This window comes from Monodelphis domestica, chromosome 8 (assembly GCF_027887165.1).
Source record: "Monodelphis domestica isolate mMonDom1 chromosome 8, mMonDom1.pri, whole genome shotgun sequence".
In the NCBI taxonomy this organism is placed as follows: domain Eukaryota; kingdom Metazoa; phylum Chordata; class Mammalia; order Didelphimorphia; family Didelphidae; genus Monodelphis; species Monodelphis domestica.
Window position 1 is genome coordinate 122,461,507 of NC_077234.1, and position 18,252 is coordinate 122,479,758.

At 35.3% G+C, this 18,252-nt stretch overlaps 1 protein-coding gene across 1 annotated transcript in view; it reads right to left on the minus strand.

Moving 5' to 3' along the window:
* The window catches only part of KLHL1 (kelch like family member 1), a 588,984-nt gene that overhangs the window by 47,632 nt on the left and 523,100 nt on the right, over positions 1–18,252 (minus strand). The window contains exon 8 of the mRNA XM_001362179.4: positions 4,433–4,595. Within this exon, the coding sequence (XP_001362216.1) occupies positions 4,433–4,595 (163 nt within the window). The remainder of the gene's footprint in view (positions 1–4,432; positions 4,596–18,252) is intronic.

Consider the following 18,252-nt stretch of genomic DNA (forward strand, 5'->3'; position numbering starts at 1 on the left):
TCACTGAACTGTAGAATACACAGAAGATGTAAGAAGATTGTAAAGTTGGGAGAAGTAGGCCATAAAGGCTTTTAATATAAAATAGGAGATTTTATATTTGTTTCTGAGAAGATGGTGAGACACTGAGGTTTATTGATGAGAATGGAGGGGGGATGACCCAGTCTCTTGTTAGGAAGATAATTTTGTGACCTGATTGATGCTATGATTATTCCTCTTCAGACTACATTTAGGGCTAAAGCTGGAAAGGACCCTCCAGAGTACTCCTGGCGATCTAAGTTACTCTGTTGCTGGATGCTTCTAACCTTGCTTCTTACTTGGTACACAGTCTTTCTTCTGGAATGGTCCTCTTTTGCTCACATCCCTCCTTACTGTGTCCTGGATCTGTGACCTGGAACTAGGGAGAGACCCACAAAGCTGACTAATTAGCTTCTATTTCTTCACCCCAAATATGTGTTCTTGTTGTCCTTACAAGAGTCTAGGATCTCTCTTTGTACCTGGTACATTAGAGTCTTCCTCTTTTGTACTAGGGGCCAGAGATGCAAATTTAAAAACTGAGCCAGTCTCTACCCTCAAGAAGCTTACATATTTATTATTATTAAAAAAAAAAACCCTTACCTTCTGTCTTGGAGTCAATATTGTGTATTGACTCCAAGGTAGAAGAGTGGTAAGGGCTAGGCAATGGGGGTCAAGTGACTTGCCCAGGGTCACACAGCTGGGAAGTGTCTGAGGCCAGATTTGAACCTAGGACCTCCCATCTCTAGGCCTGGCTCTCAATCCACTGAGCCACCCAGTTGACCCCTTGTTTTGCTTTTTTATTTTATTTTTTAAAACCCTTACCTTCCATCTTGGAGTAAATACTGTATATTGACTCCAAGGCAGAAGAGTGGTAAAGGCTAGGCAATGGGGGTCAAGTGACTTGCCCAGGGTCACACAGCTGGGAAGTGTCTGAGGCCATATTTGAACCTAGGACCTCCCATCCCTAGGACTGGTTCTCAATCCACTGAGCTACCCAGCTGCCTCCGAGAAGCTTAAATTTTAATAAGAATATTGGGAATGATGATCAGAGTAGTGAGCTTTGTTCTGGGGAGTTACATTGGGAATGGTGATATTAGATAGCAGATTTGACATGCTCTTTCCAGTAACAATGAGAGTACTATTATTTTTCCCAGAAAGAGAAGTGAAAAAATTGGGGTTTGAAGGAAGAGTGACATACATGGTGTCCAGGTGGATGGAAAAATGTCCAGATAGATCCTGGCTAATTCTTGTTAAATGGCTAAATGGAATATGAATAATGAATCCAGGGAAGGGGTTGGCAAACTAAATCTTGAGTGCTAATCTTGTGAACCATCAATGAGCTGGGAATGGTATCTGTGATTTCACTGACATTGGCATTCTGTAGGATAAAGGTCCTTCTACCAATTCAGGTCTTCAAATGTTGTAAAATCCACATTTTTCAGCAGATCCATGGGAAAACTCACAGACTCAAGAAAGGTCACATAATCAGTCAGTCAGGGCTTTTACCTAGGGCTTCTTGCATCATTACAGAGAGAAAAAGAAACAAAAAAATAAACAATAAAATTTTACTTTGATATTCTACAGTGATTTCCTTGTATAATTCTGCTTTATATGTTCACCAATAGTCGTTTTTTTTAAAAGTTCCATCACTGAAATATGACCAAATGTCCTTTCCCTCACCAATAATAATTTTGCAGCTATGCACAGTTCTTAAATTTATACCATTGTAATTCCTTATGCATTAAAACATGAGAATGGGTTGATTATTTTATATTTATTTTTCTGTGACAGAAGAAAATATCTTGAGGTGATTCAGAAGGAAATGGAATTATTTTACATTAGCGTTTCTCCTGGAGTCTCAAATGAACGTAGATATTTTTGCCCAGAATGTAGGAAATGAATCCTGATGTGCTGGCATAAGTGGATTCTTGCTTACATTAAAGCTAATGCCACACACCAGTATTCCTCCAGAGCAGAATACCAAGGTGACACAGAAGACATTACTACATTTCTCATTGATGTAAAGGCGTACCCACTCATTTTGAATCCTGCTGCTGTCTGGAAATAAAACCCCTTTCTTTAACTCTGCATTTATCTTTTGTCAAAATGTAGTTTTTACAATAATGAAAATATTTTAAATGTCACACTAAATAGGTGATATACTATTGTGGAAGAACACTTATATGAAGTCAGAGGTCCTGGATTCAAATCCTGCCTCTGTCATTGACTATATTTTGACCTTGAGTAAGTAAATCATTTGTAATCTTTCTAGAACTCAGTTTCCATATCTGTAATAAGAGGAAGGGAAAGGATGTCCTCAAGATATTTTTAATACTAAATACATAATTCTATGATCCTGTGTATATTTGGGGTGTGAAAAATCTTTTTTGTCCATGAACCCAATTAGGTAGAAGACATAAAAGTTAATTGCTCCATCTCTAGTTCTGTAAAGTAGTAGACACTGTACCTCTTAATACATGCTTCATAAATAAGGAAATAAGCTATGAGCTTGGTCCCCAATGCTTTATAAACTCTATAGCACTAATGTAAATTTTGACTACTATTATTTTAATAAGCATTTTAGAAAGATTCTCCCACTAAATCAATCATATGTCACCATTCTTCATTTTAAGTAGCAATCTATTTTATGAAACTAACATATATTATGCAATACAAATTTATCAGTAAGCAGTGGACCTATAAAAGATCTTATTTTTAACTTCTATAGGTTTTATAAATTAATAATGCCTGTAGATTACAGGCTGAGTAAAATATAGAATAGTTACACATAGTCTTAAAAACAGATTAGAGAGAAAGAAAAGAAAATAAATGGAAAAATTAAAATTCAAAAATCATATGTTAACAGCTTAACAATGCAAGGGTATTTCTCACATGGGGTAAATATATGGATTTTATGAGGTTAGAAAAAATCATTTCACTATTAAAGAACAATGATCACATGCCTAGATCTATATAGCTAAATTATTGGGATAAAATGGAAGCAGCTAGGTGACTTAGTAGATAGAGAGCTGGAGCTAGAGCCAAGAAGACCTGAATTCAAATACAACTTGGGACAATTCCTAGAACTATGTGACCTTGGGCAAGTCATTTAAATTCAGTTTGTCTTAATACACCAGAGAAGGAAATAGCAAACAGTTCCAGTAAATTCCATGAGCAGTAGGGTCTGAGGGGTCACAAAGATTTGGCATAACTGGAAGACTGCACCACAACAAGAATTATGGGTTGCTATATACACAAAATTACATAAAAATAATTATAATGTTATTAATAAAATTTAATATTCATGTAGAATTCTCATTTTCTTTTTTAAAAAATTACTCAAGGCCAATGTTTAGAGTTAGAATTCCTTAATTCATTGGCATGAGGAACTCTAAATGAGGAAACTGAAACACTGCATTTTTGTATCTTCTCTGAAACTTCGTATTTTTAGAAAATTAATTTTTACTGAAAGAACTGTTATTTTAATTAACTCCATAAACATCATGCCTCATCACCTGAAATGTCAACATCTTGAAGACTGATTCAGCTTTTATATTCAGTAGTTCCTCAGCATCCTGGGTTGCTTCCCAGGACAGTAGAGAAATTCCACTGTTCTTGTGAGTAACTCTAAGTGTTAGGAAGTTTTGTGTTTTTCTACCCTCTTCATATAAAAATTAAATTTGCCTTTTTGCTACTTCCAAGCATTAAAATTATTTCTGCTATCTGGAAGTAAAATACATTTTTGAATATTTTTGGACAGTGATTATGTGCCTCCTAGGTCATCTTTTCTTCAGGCTAAACACTTCCAGTTCCTTAAACTGGTTTTATTGTTTGAGTTGCCTTCTTTGTATGCCCTTCAGCTTAAATCAATAACTTCCTGAAATGTGATACATAGAACTGAATTCATTTGATTAAGATGAGATATAAACAGATTATTACTGTCATTCCTAAAAGCAATACTCTCAATACAGTCGTCTTGAATTAGCATTTTTGGATAAATTCACACTTTACATGCATATGTAAGGCTTCAAATACATTCTGAGTTAACAGAATAAGTATGTTGTTTTGAGGACAAAATGAACTGTTTATACCAAACCTTAAATTTGAACACCATCCACTGCATGATTGGCCAAAACAACCCACCAAAAAGATAAAATTCTTTGGGTAATAGAACTGGGTTTTAGTTCAAGGTATTCCAGGTCAGGGATAATAGTAAAATTATAGGATGTAAATATAAGCATAAAAATGTAAATAAATACATCTTAATTAATCATTTATCCATGATGATTAAGGCAGAAATGACAAAAATGAAAACATTTAAATTAGTACCATTTATCTCAAAGATAGTCATAAAAGTAGAATGAAACCCACAATTGCCATGCACGACATTCAAACGACAACACAATGACCTACTCACTTGCCATTTAATGCTGCCACACCAACTGTACTCCGAGCTATTGACATACTTGCAACAAAGGTCCACTGCTGACTTTGTGGATCCCATCTCTCCACTGTGTTCAGGTAGCTCCAGCCATCATGACCTCCAACAGCATAAATTGGGCCTTCAAGTACTGTCACACCTAATGTATAAGACATAAATGCACAATTAATCATCAGTAGAAACAATTCCCATAAAATACAACTACATGCATTGGTGCACAAGCACATAAATATATACATATGTATACACAGACAGACACAAATATACCACTCTGATATTATTTATTATCAACTCCTCTTGTAAAGAAAGAAGTGTACTGGAAATATAGCAGAACATGCTGTAGTCTCACTGAAATAAATATCAAACATATCGAAGGAAAATAAATATTAGAGAAGCTTTACAATAAGATATAAACTTTCTGTTTTAATTATAATAAAATATTTTGGTAGAGCCCTTATTATTCCCTGTTCTCACATACTTCTACCTGCTATATAAATTATAGGTCCATGAGAATAGATAAAAAGAATGAATTCTAAGAGATATAGCATAAAGTATAATTGATGCAGTTATATAAAAAACAATAAAAATGAATATTGTGTGACTATCTCAAGGAATTAGATAAACTAACACTAAGAATATTTTAGGAAACATTTCAGATGAATTCAAAAGATTAGGCTACAAATGGAATCCTATTGTTTCCAAATATAATTTAACAAATAAAATCAAACCAATAGGTTTGTTGTTCCCATGAAAACTTTCAAAAACATAGCTACATATTTTTTGTGATATAGATATAAAAGTTTCAGACTACCCTGTGATATTAATTGCTGTAAACCATAGAAATTTTAAACTTCCTAAATGAAATTCATTACTAAAAATGGTAATAGCTTTACATAGTAAATGAAAAATGTTTTCTGTCCAAAACTGTGCTGTGAATATGGATAAACAATATGTAAAGTTTTTTTTTGTTCATTTTTAGTAATACATGTCTCTTGGACAGGCACAGCAAAATGACAATGAGGCTAACTCAAATGTAATCAGAAAAGAATGTTGGATGGCTTTGGGAAATTGTCCATTGCTTTTAATAACCCTATGATCCAGAGCCCCTCAAGACTCTAGGTTCAAACACAATAGATTCAAAACTAAGAACTGACCCTCAAAAAGTCTTTGTCTCTCTTTGGTTTATAATCATCACCTGGAATATATGCCCATCTTTCCTCAAATGTGGATAAACATAGATCATTGGATACTGAGCAGGCATTAAAGGACATGCTAATTAGAATTTAAGACAGATTTTATTTCATTCCCATGGAAAAGGTAGGTAACATAAAAGGCTCACAGTAACTCAAAAAAAGATAGATATGCAAGACACTGAAAAAAATATCCTGCTGGAATAGAGATGAATTTGTTGTTGTTTTTGGGATAATCAATCCCTATCATTCCAGTGAGTCCCTTCACTTAGTCCCAGTTTCTGAAATAGAATCTCCTCCCCTAGAAAGCAAACCCATTTAGGGGGAAATAAATTGAGAAAGAGGGACAAGCACACTTTTTAAAGTTTAAAAATGGAAGCAACTCTGAAGGTTGATTCACATAGCTTAGAACTAGTATCTTAAAGATCACTTAATCCAACCCCCTAATTTTACAAATGAGAAACCCAAGGCTCAGAGATGTTAAAAGACTTACCCAGAATTATACAAATAATATATAGGCACCAGAGACAGGTTCACTGACTACAAATTCAACTTTTTTTTCTTCTCTACTAGGCTTCCTCTTATTATGCTGGAATTTATTTACAGTTATGTAGTGTTTTCAGGTCTACAAAATCCATTATAGATGCCCTCTCAAGATGATTCTTATAATATCTCTGAGATACATTCTACAGATTTAAGTATCTTGTATTATCTTACTAAAACATACTAGGAGGTACACATAGATATTATCTCTTTTAAATAGCAAGATGCTATTGATATATATTTGTCTTAAATTAATTATATATATATATATATATGTTATAATATATATAAAATAAATTAAAAATGTTAAAAAGCAAAATACCCATCATCCTTTAATATTCTACCAGAAACAGATGTGTTAATATCATGGAAATGTTAATGGAAATCATGGAAATGTGTTAATACTATGGAAATAAATTAGATATCAAATTAAGGGAAGTTTAGGTCTATATGCCACTTCTGATAGTTCTTCATTGTATGATCAATGAAAAATTCCCTAATCGGTTTCCTTATCTAGCTGTGTGATCCAGGGAAAGTCACAACCTCAATTGCTTCTTATTTTCCATTAGAGGAAGTTATCCCATATGAGAAGTGATGGCATTTTGGCTTGGAAAATTAGTGCAGAGCATAGGGGCTTAGATTGATAACTCTTTCCAAGAGCAACAGGAATATTGTTTTTATTATGGTTTTATCTCTAGAAGGCTGCTTGTTATGAGGGGGCCAGTCTGAAGGTGGCTTAGATATTGTTGGCCATTCAAGAATCACTCATTAACTTTTTGATATTTTTTAATTTGAACTCTTTATTAGTGCAAATAAACAGTATTTGTGCAACCTACCAACCAATTTAAATTTTGAAAGTAATTGTGATTTATATCTGGATGGGATCTTTATCTTTATCTTGGAATCCACCCTTGCCATTTTATGAATGAATAAACTGAGGTTCTTAGAGAGAAAATGACTAGCCTCAAATTAAAGAGCTAGTTAGGGAGAGAGATCCAGAAATCTTATCTCTAGAATGCTTATCTCTAATGTATCTAGTACATCTCTTTTCATACATTGTTACTTAGTTATTGTCTCCTCCATTATATTAATGGGTTTCTTGAGAGTAGGAACAATTTGGGGAGAGGAGGTTGCCTCCTTCATAAGTTCATTCACAGCATGGTGCCTACCTGACACACAGTAGATATTTATTTATTTATTTTTAACCCTTACCTTCCATCTTGGAGTCAATACTGTGTATTGGCTCCAAGGCAGAAGAGTGGTAAGGGCTAGGCAATGGGGGTCAAGTGACTTGCCCAGGGTCACACAGCTGGAAAGTGTTTGAGGCCAGATTTGAACCTAGGACCTCCCTAGGCCTGGCTCTCAATCCACTGAGCTACCCTGCTGCCCCCATACATAGTAGATATTGTTGACAACTTCTAGTTTAATGGCATTTCTAGTATTTCAATTTTTTGCCCCTTTCTTTCATTCACATTACATGTAATCACAATTTTCTGATCTTTTCATCTTCTCTCATTCCAAATAATAGGGATCTAAAGAATATATAAGAATGGAAAAATGGAAATAATTTCCTATATTTTTTATAATCAAGTTTGCATAAGTATGATTAGTGTTCAAAATCTGAAATTCATGAAATCAGAGGAAAAACAATAGGCTTTGTTTTGCCTATTAAATTATCTTTTTAAAGTTCCTTTTAGAGGAAAAGAATGGTTATAAGATGTAGAATAAGAAATAATAATTATTTTGATTTATTTAGTGTGGTAAATATACCACTATCATATTAATCAGTTTTTACTCCATGAAAGTCACAGGCTCCATCTCATTTATGTTCTTGTAATGTATATATGGGCTTGTATATTCTTAATTGATATATTTCTGTATTTGTCTTTCCTGAACTGGATTATAAACATCTCAAGGGCATGGTGGCCCTTAATAAATATTCATTGCTAATGATGGTGGTGATTTATTTAATGCCCATGGTAGCTAATATTTGCTACCACAAAAGCAGTGGCTCACTAAATAATCAGCAGTAAAGTAGGTAACTCTCATGCTGTTCAAGGCATAGAACTAACCATAAATAAAATACTAAAAACATTCTCAATGATTTCTGAGTGTGGGGAGAAATAAATAAGATAAGTAATTAAAGATCTCTAATTTTACTATCTTTAATACTTGCACTATAACATAATTTATACACACATAGTGCTTTAAGGATAGATCGTCCTTTCTTCAAAAGTTTATGAAATATGGGGGAGGGTGGACCCTGCATTTAGTGGCAGATGCCCTGGTTTAATGCCCTAATTTTGTCATGTACCACCTGTGTGACCACTGAACCTCTCTGGTCCTCTGTCTTATTTATAATATTAGTGCTGGACTAAATGACTGAGAAGGTCCCTCCCAGCTCTCAATCCATGATCTCCTAGTGTAAACATTATTTGATTGTATTTTATAGATGAGGAAACTGAGGCTAAAATATGTTAATAAAGATAGTCAATAGAGTAAGTCTGAGATGAAAAACAAACCTAAGTTTCCTGACTTAAAGCCTAGCACTTCAACTAATGCTAATGTCATGCTAATTGTCTTCATGAATCTATGTAGTTTTATATCAATCAAACAGTTAATCAGTACACATTTATTAGGAGCCCACTATTTACTGAACTGTGATAGGTGGTGGAGATACAAATTTAAAGAATGAAATGATTTTTACTTTAATAGAATTTACATTCTAGTGGTGGTCACTAGCAGATATAGACATGTGTTTGTATGTGCACACAGAAACACATATGTAGGCTTCAACATAAAGTGAAATAAAACAAATATATACAGATTTTTTTAAATACAAAGGAGTTTGAGATGGAGGACCATAAATAAAAGGGAGGATCAAGGATTTCATAAAAAAGATGGTACAGGAGCTACATCTTAACGGAAGAAAGTACAGATTGTAAGAGGAATAGACAAAAAGGGAGTTCATTCTGGGCTTCAGAGACAGTGCAAAGGTGTGGATATTGGAAATTAGAGGAATGAAGAGAAGTCCAGTTTGTCTCCATCACAGAGTGTGGAAGGGGGGATAATAATGACCAAAAGGGCAGAAAAATAGGGACAGGTTTGCTAAGGATTGAAAACTAAAAGGATGGAGTTTGTTTGTCCTTGAAGTAATAGGAAGCCTTTCAAGTTCATGATTGAAGGGAATCAGATGATGAGATGAGGCAGAGAAAGTATTTTGTAGGCTCTTGTAATAATTTTGGAGAGAAGTGAGTAGTACCTGAACTAAGGTGCCAAGTGGAAAGAAGCAGTGAGAAGTGAGAGATGTAGAAATAGAAATAGAAAGATTTGGCAATTCATTTGGTACAGAGAATGAGGGAGAAGACAGAATTGAGGTCACTTTGGCATGTTGAGTTTGAGATGTTTCTCTGATACCTATTTGGAAATATCACAATCTATTATTGGCACTTGGTGATTCAAGATGAAAGTTCAGGGGAAATACTGGAGCTGAATATAAATACTTACAGGTATGTACACATGAGTCTCTTGTATTGAGATGTCAGTAACAGTGGAAACTGATGAAGATAAGAAGAGAGGGAATGGATGGAGTGAGAAGAGAAAAGAAGAGAGTCTAGTACAGACCCTACATCAAGTCTCACAGTTAGAGGAATGTAATACGGAAGATGAGTTAGCAAAGAAAACTGAGAGGAAGTGATCATAGAGGTAGAAAGTGAATCAGTAGAGATTAATATTACAAAAGAAGAGAAGAGAAAGTTGATGAGGAGTTTATAGTCAACAGTATCAAATGAAAAAGGCTCTGGAAAAATAAGGACTGAGAAAAGATCATTCTATTTGTTACTATAGAGTCATTGGCCATTTTGGAAAGAGCAGTTTCAATTGAGTAATGAGTTGAGAAACCAAATTGCAAAGAATTAAAGAGTGAGCAAGAAGAAAAGTGGAGGCAGCAAGCAATACACTTTTTTTCCAAGTTTGTCTTAGAAAGGGAAGAAGGCAAATGACAAAACCTTGAGGGCACAGTAGGTTCTGGTAAACATTTCTGTCGTCTGTTTTAAGGATAGGGAGAAAAGCATATTTGAAAGCAGTAGTGAAGTAAAATAATAGTGAGAGGCTTACAATTTGAAAGAGGGAATAATTGAAGTTGCAATCTGCTAGGAAAAAAATGGGAAGGGATGAGACTCAGTATTCATGAACAGGTGTTTGCCATGGGAAAAAAAGAGTAAAAATCCTCTATTAGACATTGGAAAGAAGATTCAATGATATATTAAAGGATTTTGAAATGAAAAGAGGGCAAAAAGAGGAGGCTCAACTCAAATGGCCTTTATTTTCTCAGTAAAATAATAGGCAAGCTCTTTCTCTTCAAGCCTCCTAGAATGCCTCCTAAAAAGAGAAAGTTTGGAATAGTGTCTGTGGGGAATAAGATGGGAAATGATTAAGGAAGAATAAAAGAAATGCCTTAAAGCAATGTGTCCAGTTGAAGTTTAATTACATGAATGTGTAATGTACACAGTCAGCAAGGTTGCAAGACTTTCCCTAGGAACATTCAACATATTTGTGAATAGGAATAGAACTGGAAAATGATGAGATTGATTCAAGGCTTAATTTTGGCAAAGGAAGAACAATAGATGGGACCAGAAGCCAAGGAGATCAAAAGCAGAGGGCAGTGTAAAGTTGAAATGGCAAATTATTGGATTGAAAATGGAAAGAGAAGAAATTGAACTCAGAGTAAAGGCAAAACTTGGAGCATTGGTAGAGGGAAGTCAGTGAGGGCAAAGGATGAGTTTAGGAAGGGTGAGACACCAGGAGAGATTGAATGATAGCCATTTATGATTACATAGGGAGATATTAGAATATCTAATTAGAGCAGTAGGACATCCAAGAATAATTGGAAGATCTAGTATGTAACCATCCTTATGTGTAGCTAGGGCCATAAAGAAGTTATGATCTGAATGATTAGAGGGAATAATCAAATTTATGAGATCCCAGATCACTGAATTATTAAGGTAAGGTGCAGGGGGAGTTCCAGCTGTTGGACACACTCAGTTCATCTGAACAGGAGATGACAGGATTGAAGGCATTTTTTAAAACCGTTACATTCCATCTGAGACTCAATACTGTGTATTGATCCTAAGGCAGAAGAGCAGTAAGGGCTAGGCAATGGGAGTTAAGTGACTTGCCCAGGGTCACACAGCTAGGAAGTGTTTGAGGCCAGATTTGATCCCAGGACCTCCTGTCTCTGAGCCTGACTCAATACACTGAGCCATCCAGCTGTCCAATTGAAAACATTATTAATAGGAAAAGTAGTGTGCTGAAGGTGTGAGATTTAAAATAGTGAAGCCCATAAACTGTAGTGAGTTAAAATGGTGGAAGATATAAATTGTGATAGATATAAGAGAGGGTGAGTAAATTTGACCGCAGAAAATATGTTTCACTACAGTGTCTTGGTTTTTAAATCAAATATAAGGTGGTCACCAGGGAAATATTCCCAATTATTCAAATACCCAAGTCAACTGGGGTTTATAGAGATTTTTAATTAATAATATAATGAGGAATTAGAGAAAGAGAGAAAGAGTAGGAAAGGAATAATTATGAAGGGCCTCAAGCCAATATGGCCTAGACCTGAGTCTTCAGAGAATCAGTCAGTCAGTCTTTTAACACTCACCACAAGGTCTGTCTAAGCAAGGATTCTAGTGACACCAGGCCAGCTCCATCTCAGCTGACTTCACCAGAGAGCCTTCCAGCCAGAGACTGTTCCAAAAGGCCTCTCTCCAGAGCCTCCAGAGGGACAGAGTCCCCTTAGAGAAGCTCCAGCGAGACATCCTTAGAGATTGTCCTCCAAGAGCTTCCCTTCTCCAGAGCCTCTCTCAAGAGATTCTTCCCAAGCAATCCTCATCAGAGATCCTCCAAAAGGCTCTTCCCAAAAGGATTGTCTCCCAAGAGATTCTGCTTTTTCTTATATAGGGGTTTTTCTCCCATGTCACCTCCCCGAAGTCCCTACATCTACCAATCACTGTAGACGCTTTCCAAAGGACTGCCCATCTAAATTCCTGCTAAGTCAACCAATCTCCTCAGTAAGTCTGAACCAGTGAAAACACAGCTGAGTCAACTAATCTTATTAAGACAAAACTTGCCCGACCCTTTTAGGTACCTAGCATCTCATTGTATCAATTCTAAAAACAGGCCTGGCTCAAAGAACTCCTTGCCCCACCATAAGCATGGATCCAAGTACTTTCTTTTGTTTAGCAAGGAGTTTTCTCCCCTAAAGCAGTCTTAAGTACGGTTGGAGTAGAGGTCCTCCCATTTCTGATCCTGGCGAGTTCTCACATCAAAATGAGGAATATTTCTCAGTAGGGAATTTGTTCCAATTAATAATTCCCTGATGGGGAAATTTTTAACATTCACAAGTCTGAGAGATTTCAAGACTTATAAAGGAGACCAATAATGTAAGGTAGCACATGGCTGGGGAAGCAACATCATTAATAACATAAGCCAGAGGGGTAGCTGGGTAACTCAGTGGATTGAGAGCCAGGCCTAGAGATGGGAGGTCCTGGGTTCAAATCTGGCATCAGACACTTCCCAGCTGTGTGACCCTGGGCAAGTCACTTGACCCCCATTTCCTAGCCCTTACCACTCTTCTGCCTTGGAACTGATACACAGTATTGACTCCAAGACAGAAGGTAAGGGTTTAAAAAAAAATAACACAAGCCAGCAAAATGCTAGAGAGGTATTGGCTAAAATGCTGGTCAAGTGGGTAATAATAGTTATTAGAAAGCATGTGCAGAGTAAGTGGCTTCTAGTCCTTCCTTGTTAGTACAAAGTCACATTACTTCACTTTCACCATAATCTCAGTTGTTCATTTGCATCAGGACAGATAGTTTCTGTATGTGATTTTTCTAAGTTGAAAAAAAAAAACACATCTAGACTCTATGTGGATATGGTTCATTAAATATAGAAAAATGGTGATGATTTCTAACATTTATACAATGCTTTGAAGTTTGCAAAGTAATTAAATATGCTATTTCATTTTATTTCGCTAGAAGACAGCAATCACTTATTCCCCTACATCTTCCTTATTTATTTGCTTTAAAAAAACCCTTACCTTCCATGTTGGAATCAATATTGTGAATTGGTTCTAAGGCAGAAGAGTGGTAAGGGCTAGGCAATGGGGGGATTAAGTGACTTGCCCAGGGTCACACAGCTGGGAAGTGTCTGAGGCCAGATTTGAACCCAGGACCTCCCATCTCTAGGCCTGGCTCTCAATCCACTGAGCTACCCAGCTGACCTCTCCCCTGAATCTTCTTAAAGAATTATTTAATTGGCCCTAATATTAAATGATAAAAGTTTTCCTCTCCACTGTGGGTCTTCTACTGCAGACACTTCATAGTTTGTCAATGTTGTTCCTAAAATCATAAACTCATATTTGAATATATCACTTTAGATATGATCTCCACATTGAGGATTTCAATGGAACCTTCATCAATCTTTGTTCCAGATAGTATTTCTTTTAATAATCTAGTGTAATGGTGTCAAATTAAGTTAGAAATGGGGACCATTAATCCATACATATGCATTTGCATATTGACTTAGTTTAATAAATAATATTGTTCATTTTATTACATTTTACTTAGTTAATTAAATATTTCTCAACTGCATTTTAATCTGGTTCTGACCATACTCAGGAAATGTGTCTCTGGGATGTTTGACATCTTTGATCTTAAATATTAAAAATGCTCTAAAGAGTCAATGATCTCATCCATGTGAACATTCTCTTCTCTGATACAAATTTCAGTCCATCTTATGAGATTTCTGTATGTCTGAACATGAATTGCCTGAGGAGGGTCCACCTCAAATCCTGAGGTGGGGGACTTCCATGCTGTGTTGTAATATTGGAAAGGTATTAGTAGTGCCCAGGAGCACTGTCAGCATCAACTTGTCTTCATTTTCTGTCACATGTTTTTTTGATGACATCCTGAACTCTGGTTCAACCTCATTGTTCTTTTTGATTATTTGTTAATATCCTTCTCACATCTGTCATGCAACTCTCTATACCTTATGAATATTATTCACTTTAATTCTTTAGGGACCACGATATTCTCTGATACAGACAAGATTACCATTAGATGTTAATATTAAGAAGATCTTTGTTTCATGGGGAAAAAAATTATAGTGTTAAAATAATTTAAATTTCCCCAAAGCAACCTAGTCCAGCCTTCTCCCTTCCTATTTAATTCTGGGTGAAAGTCTTTGTCCATTTGTGGTGGTCTCATAAAGATGGTAAGTTCACAGATGGAGTAGTGTTGAAGGCAATCCACAGAAGTACTTGGTATAATGTAGATAATGAACATTTTGCATTTTTTTCTGTGTGTTTTGGTGTGAGTGGTTTTAGGTGAATTCATTTGAGTGGCTATAGATCTCATGCATGGAGCTCTGCAATGTTTCAGGGCTTGCCTGGAACAGTACAATTCCCTCTGCAAAAAAGACATCTGAAGGGTCTTATTGTCTATAACGAAGTCCTCTTAAGCTGTGTATTTTTTTTTTGCTGGATCTGCTTCCTGATAGTGGTGAATACCTATGCACCTGCCTGCTTTATTTCTCATTTGATATTAATAACCAGGGGACATTAAAAAAGGTTATTTCTTTGGTGTCTTTCAAGTACTGTCCCAAATTTTCATGTATGTATAGAAGAGACACAGTTGGAAAAGTGCTTTTAAGACAACTTTTGGCCTTATCAGGTCAAATCTGAAAAAAATCCAATTGAAATTCTAAATTTTAAAAATATCCAATGAATATTAAGCACAGTAGAATCTTGTATAATCTCTTTAGTCATTCACATAATAAGAAAAGATGTAATCTATTATGGAATGTTACTTGAAAAAGACCCTTTGGTTCAGATTGGTCCTTTTTCAAGAAAACTCAATGTGCATTTACATTATTTTAATAAGAATTGTATCTATATAAAATTAAGCATATATATTGGAATTTGATTATTATTACCTGGTAGTCTTTGACAAGGAACAAGAGAGTAATCATATTGATTGACATTTTTCTTACAGTTTTATTATTTTCCTCTCCTTCAGATACTTTGTAAATTGATCCTTTAAAGCCCTCACAATTGTGTGCAGCAAAGTTCTCTCCTAAAATTACTTCATCCAATCTAGATGGTCTTCTCATCTTGTTCTCTCAAAACCATTTCTTGAAGCATATATTAGAGTCAAAGTATAGTTGTTTTGCTGTCCTTGATACTGAAAAGTTTGTTATTTTCAAAAAAATCCATATTTCTTCTGATTGTTACATTCTTTCCAGTTTACTCCTTAAAAGACCTCTGAATGATTTTGCTTAGTGGGGTCTTTTGTCAAGGTCTTTAGATGAGCTTTACTCCCATTGCATCTCTCCATTTCATAAGATGATAATGCTTATACTCTTCCACTTGCACTCTCTGTAAGACTAAAGAAACTAACTTACATTCTTAAATATTATCCTTAGCTATCAATTTTTTTTTGTCAGTAGCATTTGGTACTGAATAAGGGTATTGTAAGTTATTATAAATGCATGTTGATAGATCCATTGACAAATAAGACAGTATTTTTCAAATCTTGTTTTTATCATTGCAGCAAGGTTAAATTGCTGAATGAAATTATTGCAGTCAATGTCTATATCCCTCCTTCTGTCAACTATTTGTTGAAATAAATAATAAAGTTATTAATAATATCATAGCGGAGGATACTCGCAGAAATTCAGGGAGGAAAGAGTTTTTCATGATTTTCAAGTAGCCCTTCCAAAAATACTGAACCTATTAACACATTATTGTTATATGAACTTATATATGAACATATAAGACATAAGAGAATATGAGGCATGTTTCATTTTAAAAAGGTATAGATTAATTGCTTACATAAACTATTGGAAATGTAAATATTAATGGGATGATTATTTTTCTTTGGGTTGGATAATAATGGTAAACTCTTCCTTGGGTTTCTTCCTACCTTCATGACTGATCCTTCTCTGTTTCCTCTGCAGAATTATGATCAATGTCCTGTCCCTTATGCTTGAAGTTTTACCAGAGTTCTGTCCTGAGTCCTTTTTTATTTCCACACTTATGCCCAGATAAACCATCGACTTCCAAGGATTCCGTTATCATGTTTATGCAGATTATTTCAATATTTACATATGAAATCCCTTATTTCCAAATATTCTTCCTGGATTTGCCCCTGGACATCTCAAGTGAAACATGTGTGCTCCAAAGAGAACTCATCTTTCTTCCTAAAACTACTCCTCTTCTAACTTAAGTCACTTTAATTTTATCGGTCATGTAATGTCCTTTCAGAGTCACCCTCAAATCCTTAATCAGTTTGTTGAATCTTATATTATCTCAATCAGTCAATCAAAAATATTTATTAAGCGCAACATGCTAGGTGCTATGAAAAGCTCTTGTGATTCAAAAAGAGGCAAGGAACTCACAATCTACATCTCATATTATTTCTTTCATTCATACAGCAGCCACACTCTTTTAGGTCCTTAGTGATTCTCACTTTGACCATTGCAATAAGCTGGAAAGTGATGTCCCCGAATCCAGTCTCCTGTCCCACTCATCCATATTCCCCATGCGTGTGACAATCTAAGAGTTGGAGGAAGGGCATTAAGAAGCAGATACAGATAATACCAATAGTAGACATCTACCTAAACTGTACAGGTTTTTCATTTCCATGCTCCAGAAACTTCAATTGCTTTCCAGTGCTTCTAGGATAAAATATAAGCTTGTTCATCTGCTTCCTAATATCCTTTGCAATCTGGTTCCAGTTTATTTTTCCAGGCTGATTAAGTGTTACTCAAACATTCTAGTTCCTATGTGAATTGACCTACTTCTTTCTTTTCGTACATGATTTCCTACCCTTGTCCCTATGTCTTTGCAGAGGTTGACCTTGAATGCCCATCACCCCTTCAAGGATCAGTTTAAGCTACTTCCTTCCTGGCCTTTCTTGCTTCTCCAACTTTCTCTATCTTGACAACTATATTTATTTGCGCCCATATCTTATATCTTCTTAACTGTAAACAGGTTGTTTTCCCTGATATAATGTAAGTCTCTGATGAGAGAGGTCGCTTCATTTCTGTGTTTATAAAACAAATGAACTAATGTCTAGTAAGTTCATGAACAGAATAGCTATATTTAAAATGCTTTAGGTTCAATTAATAGAGTTCTGATTTCTCACTTTGTAGTGCTGAAACAAGTTAAGGAACTTGAAGGTCCTTAATCAAGGTCAATTGTCTAATACGTGGTGATGCTTTCTGTTGTTCAATTGTTTTCGGTTATGCTTGATTCTTTGTGACCCCTTTTGCAGTTTTTTTTGCAAAGATGTTGGAATGGTTGGCCATGTCTTTCTCCAGCTCATTTTATAGTGGAGGAAAGTGAGACAAATGAGGTTAAGTGACTTGCCCAGGATCACAAAGTAAATGTATGAGGCCAGAATGGAATTCAGGAAGACTCATCTTCCCTGACTCCAGTCCTGGAACTCTATCCACTGTGCTTCCCAGAACTAAATCTTTGGTCTCCATTGGTGGAGTATGAGTTTCATCATAGCAAACTGCCCTCCTTGAGAAAAGACAGCTTTAGAAGGTGCACCACATGAATGAAAATCTTCCCAAGTCTTGAAAAAGGATCTGAAAGGTTGTTTACTCTGTGAAAACTTTTCTTCTCTAATTTATGCTCTCATTCTTTTAAATAACCAAGAATTTACTTAATGAGCCTTGCAGAAAATGTAAACCCTAGATCACAAGTAAATAGTTTCAGAAAAAAAAAATGTAATGGCATTTGGGCTGATAAAACCTAATACTTGGCAAACTGTCGTATCTTCAAGCAACTGACTTTTACTCTTTTTGATGTGTTATACTCTTTTCAATAAGTATTCTAAACATTAAACATGCTAATGAATGCAATGGCGTAATGCAATGTTTTGAAGCTTTAGCATTCCCCATTTTGGAAATTCAAAAAGAATAGAAATGTGGAAGCATTCAGTATTAAAGATACTTAATAATGGCTTATTAAGGAGGATTATCAGGTTTAACACA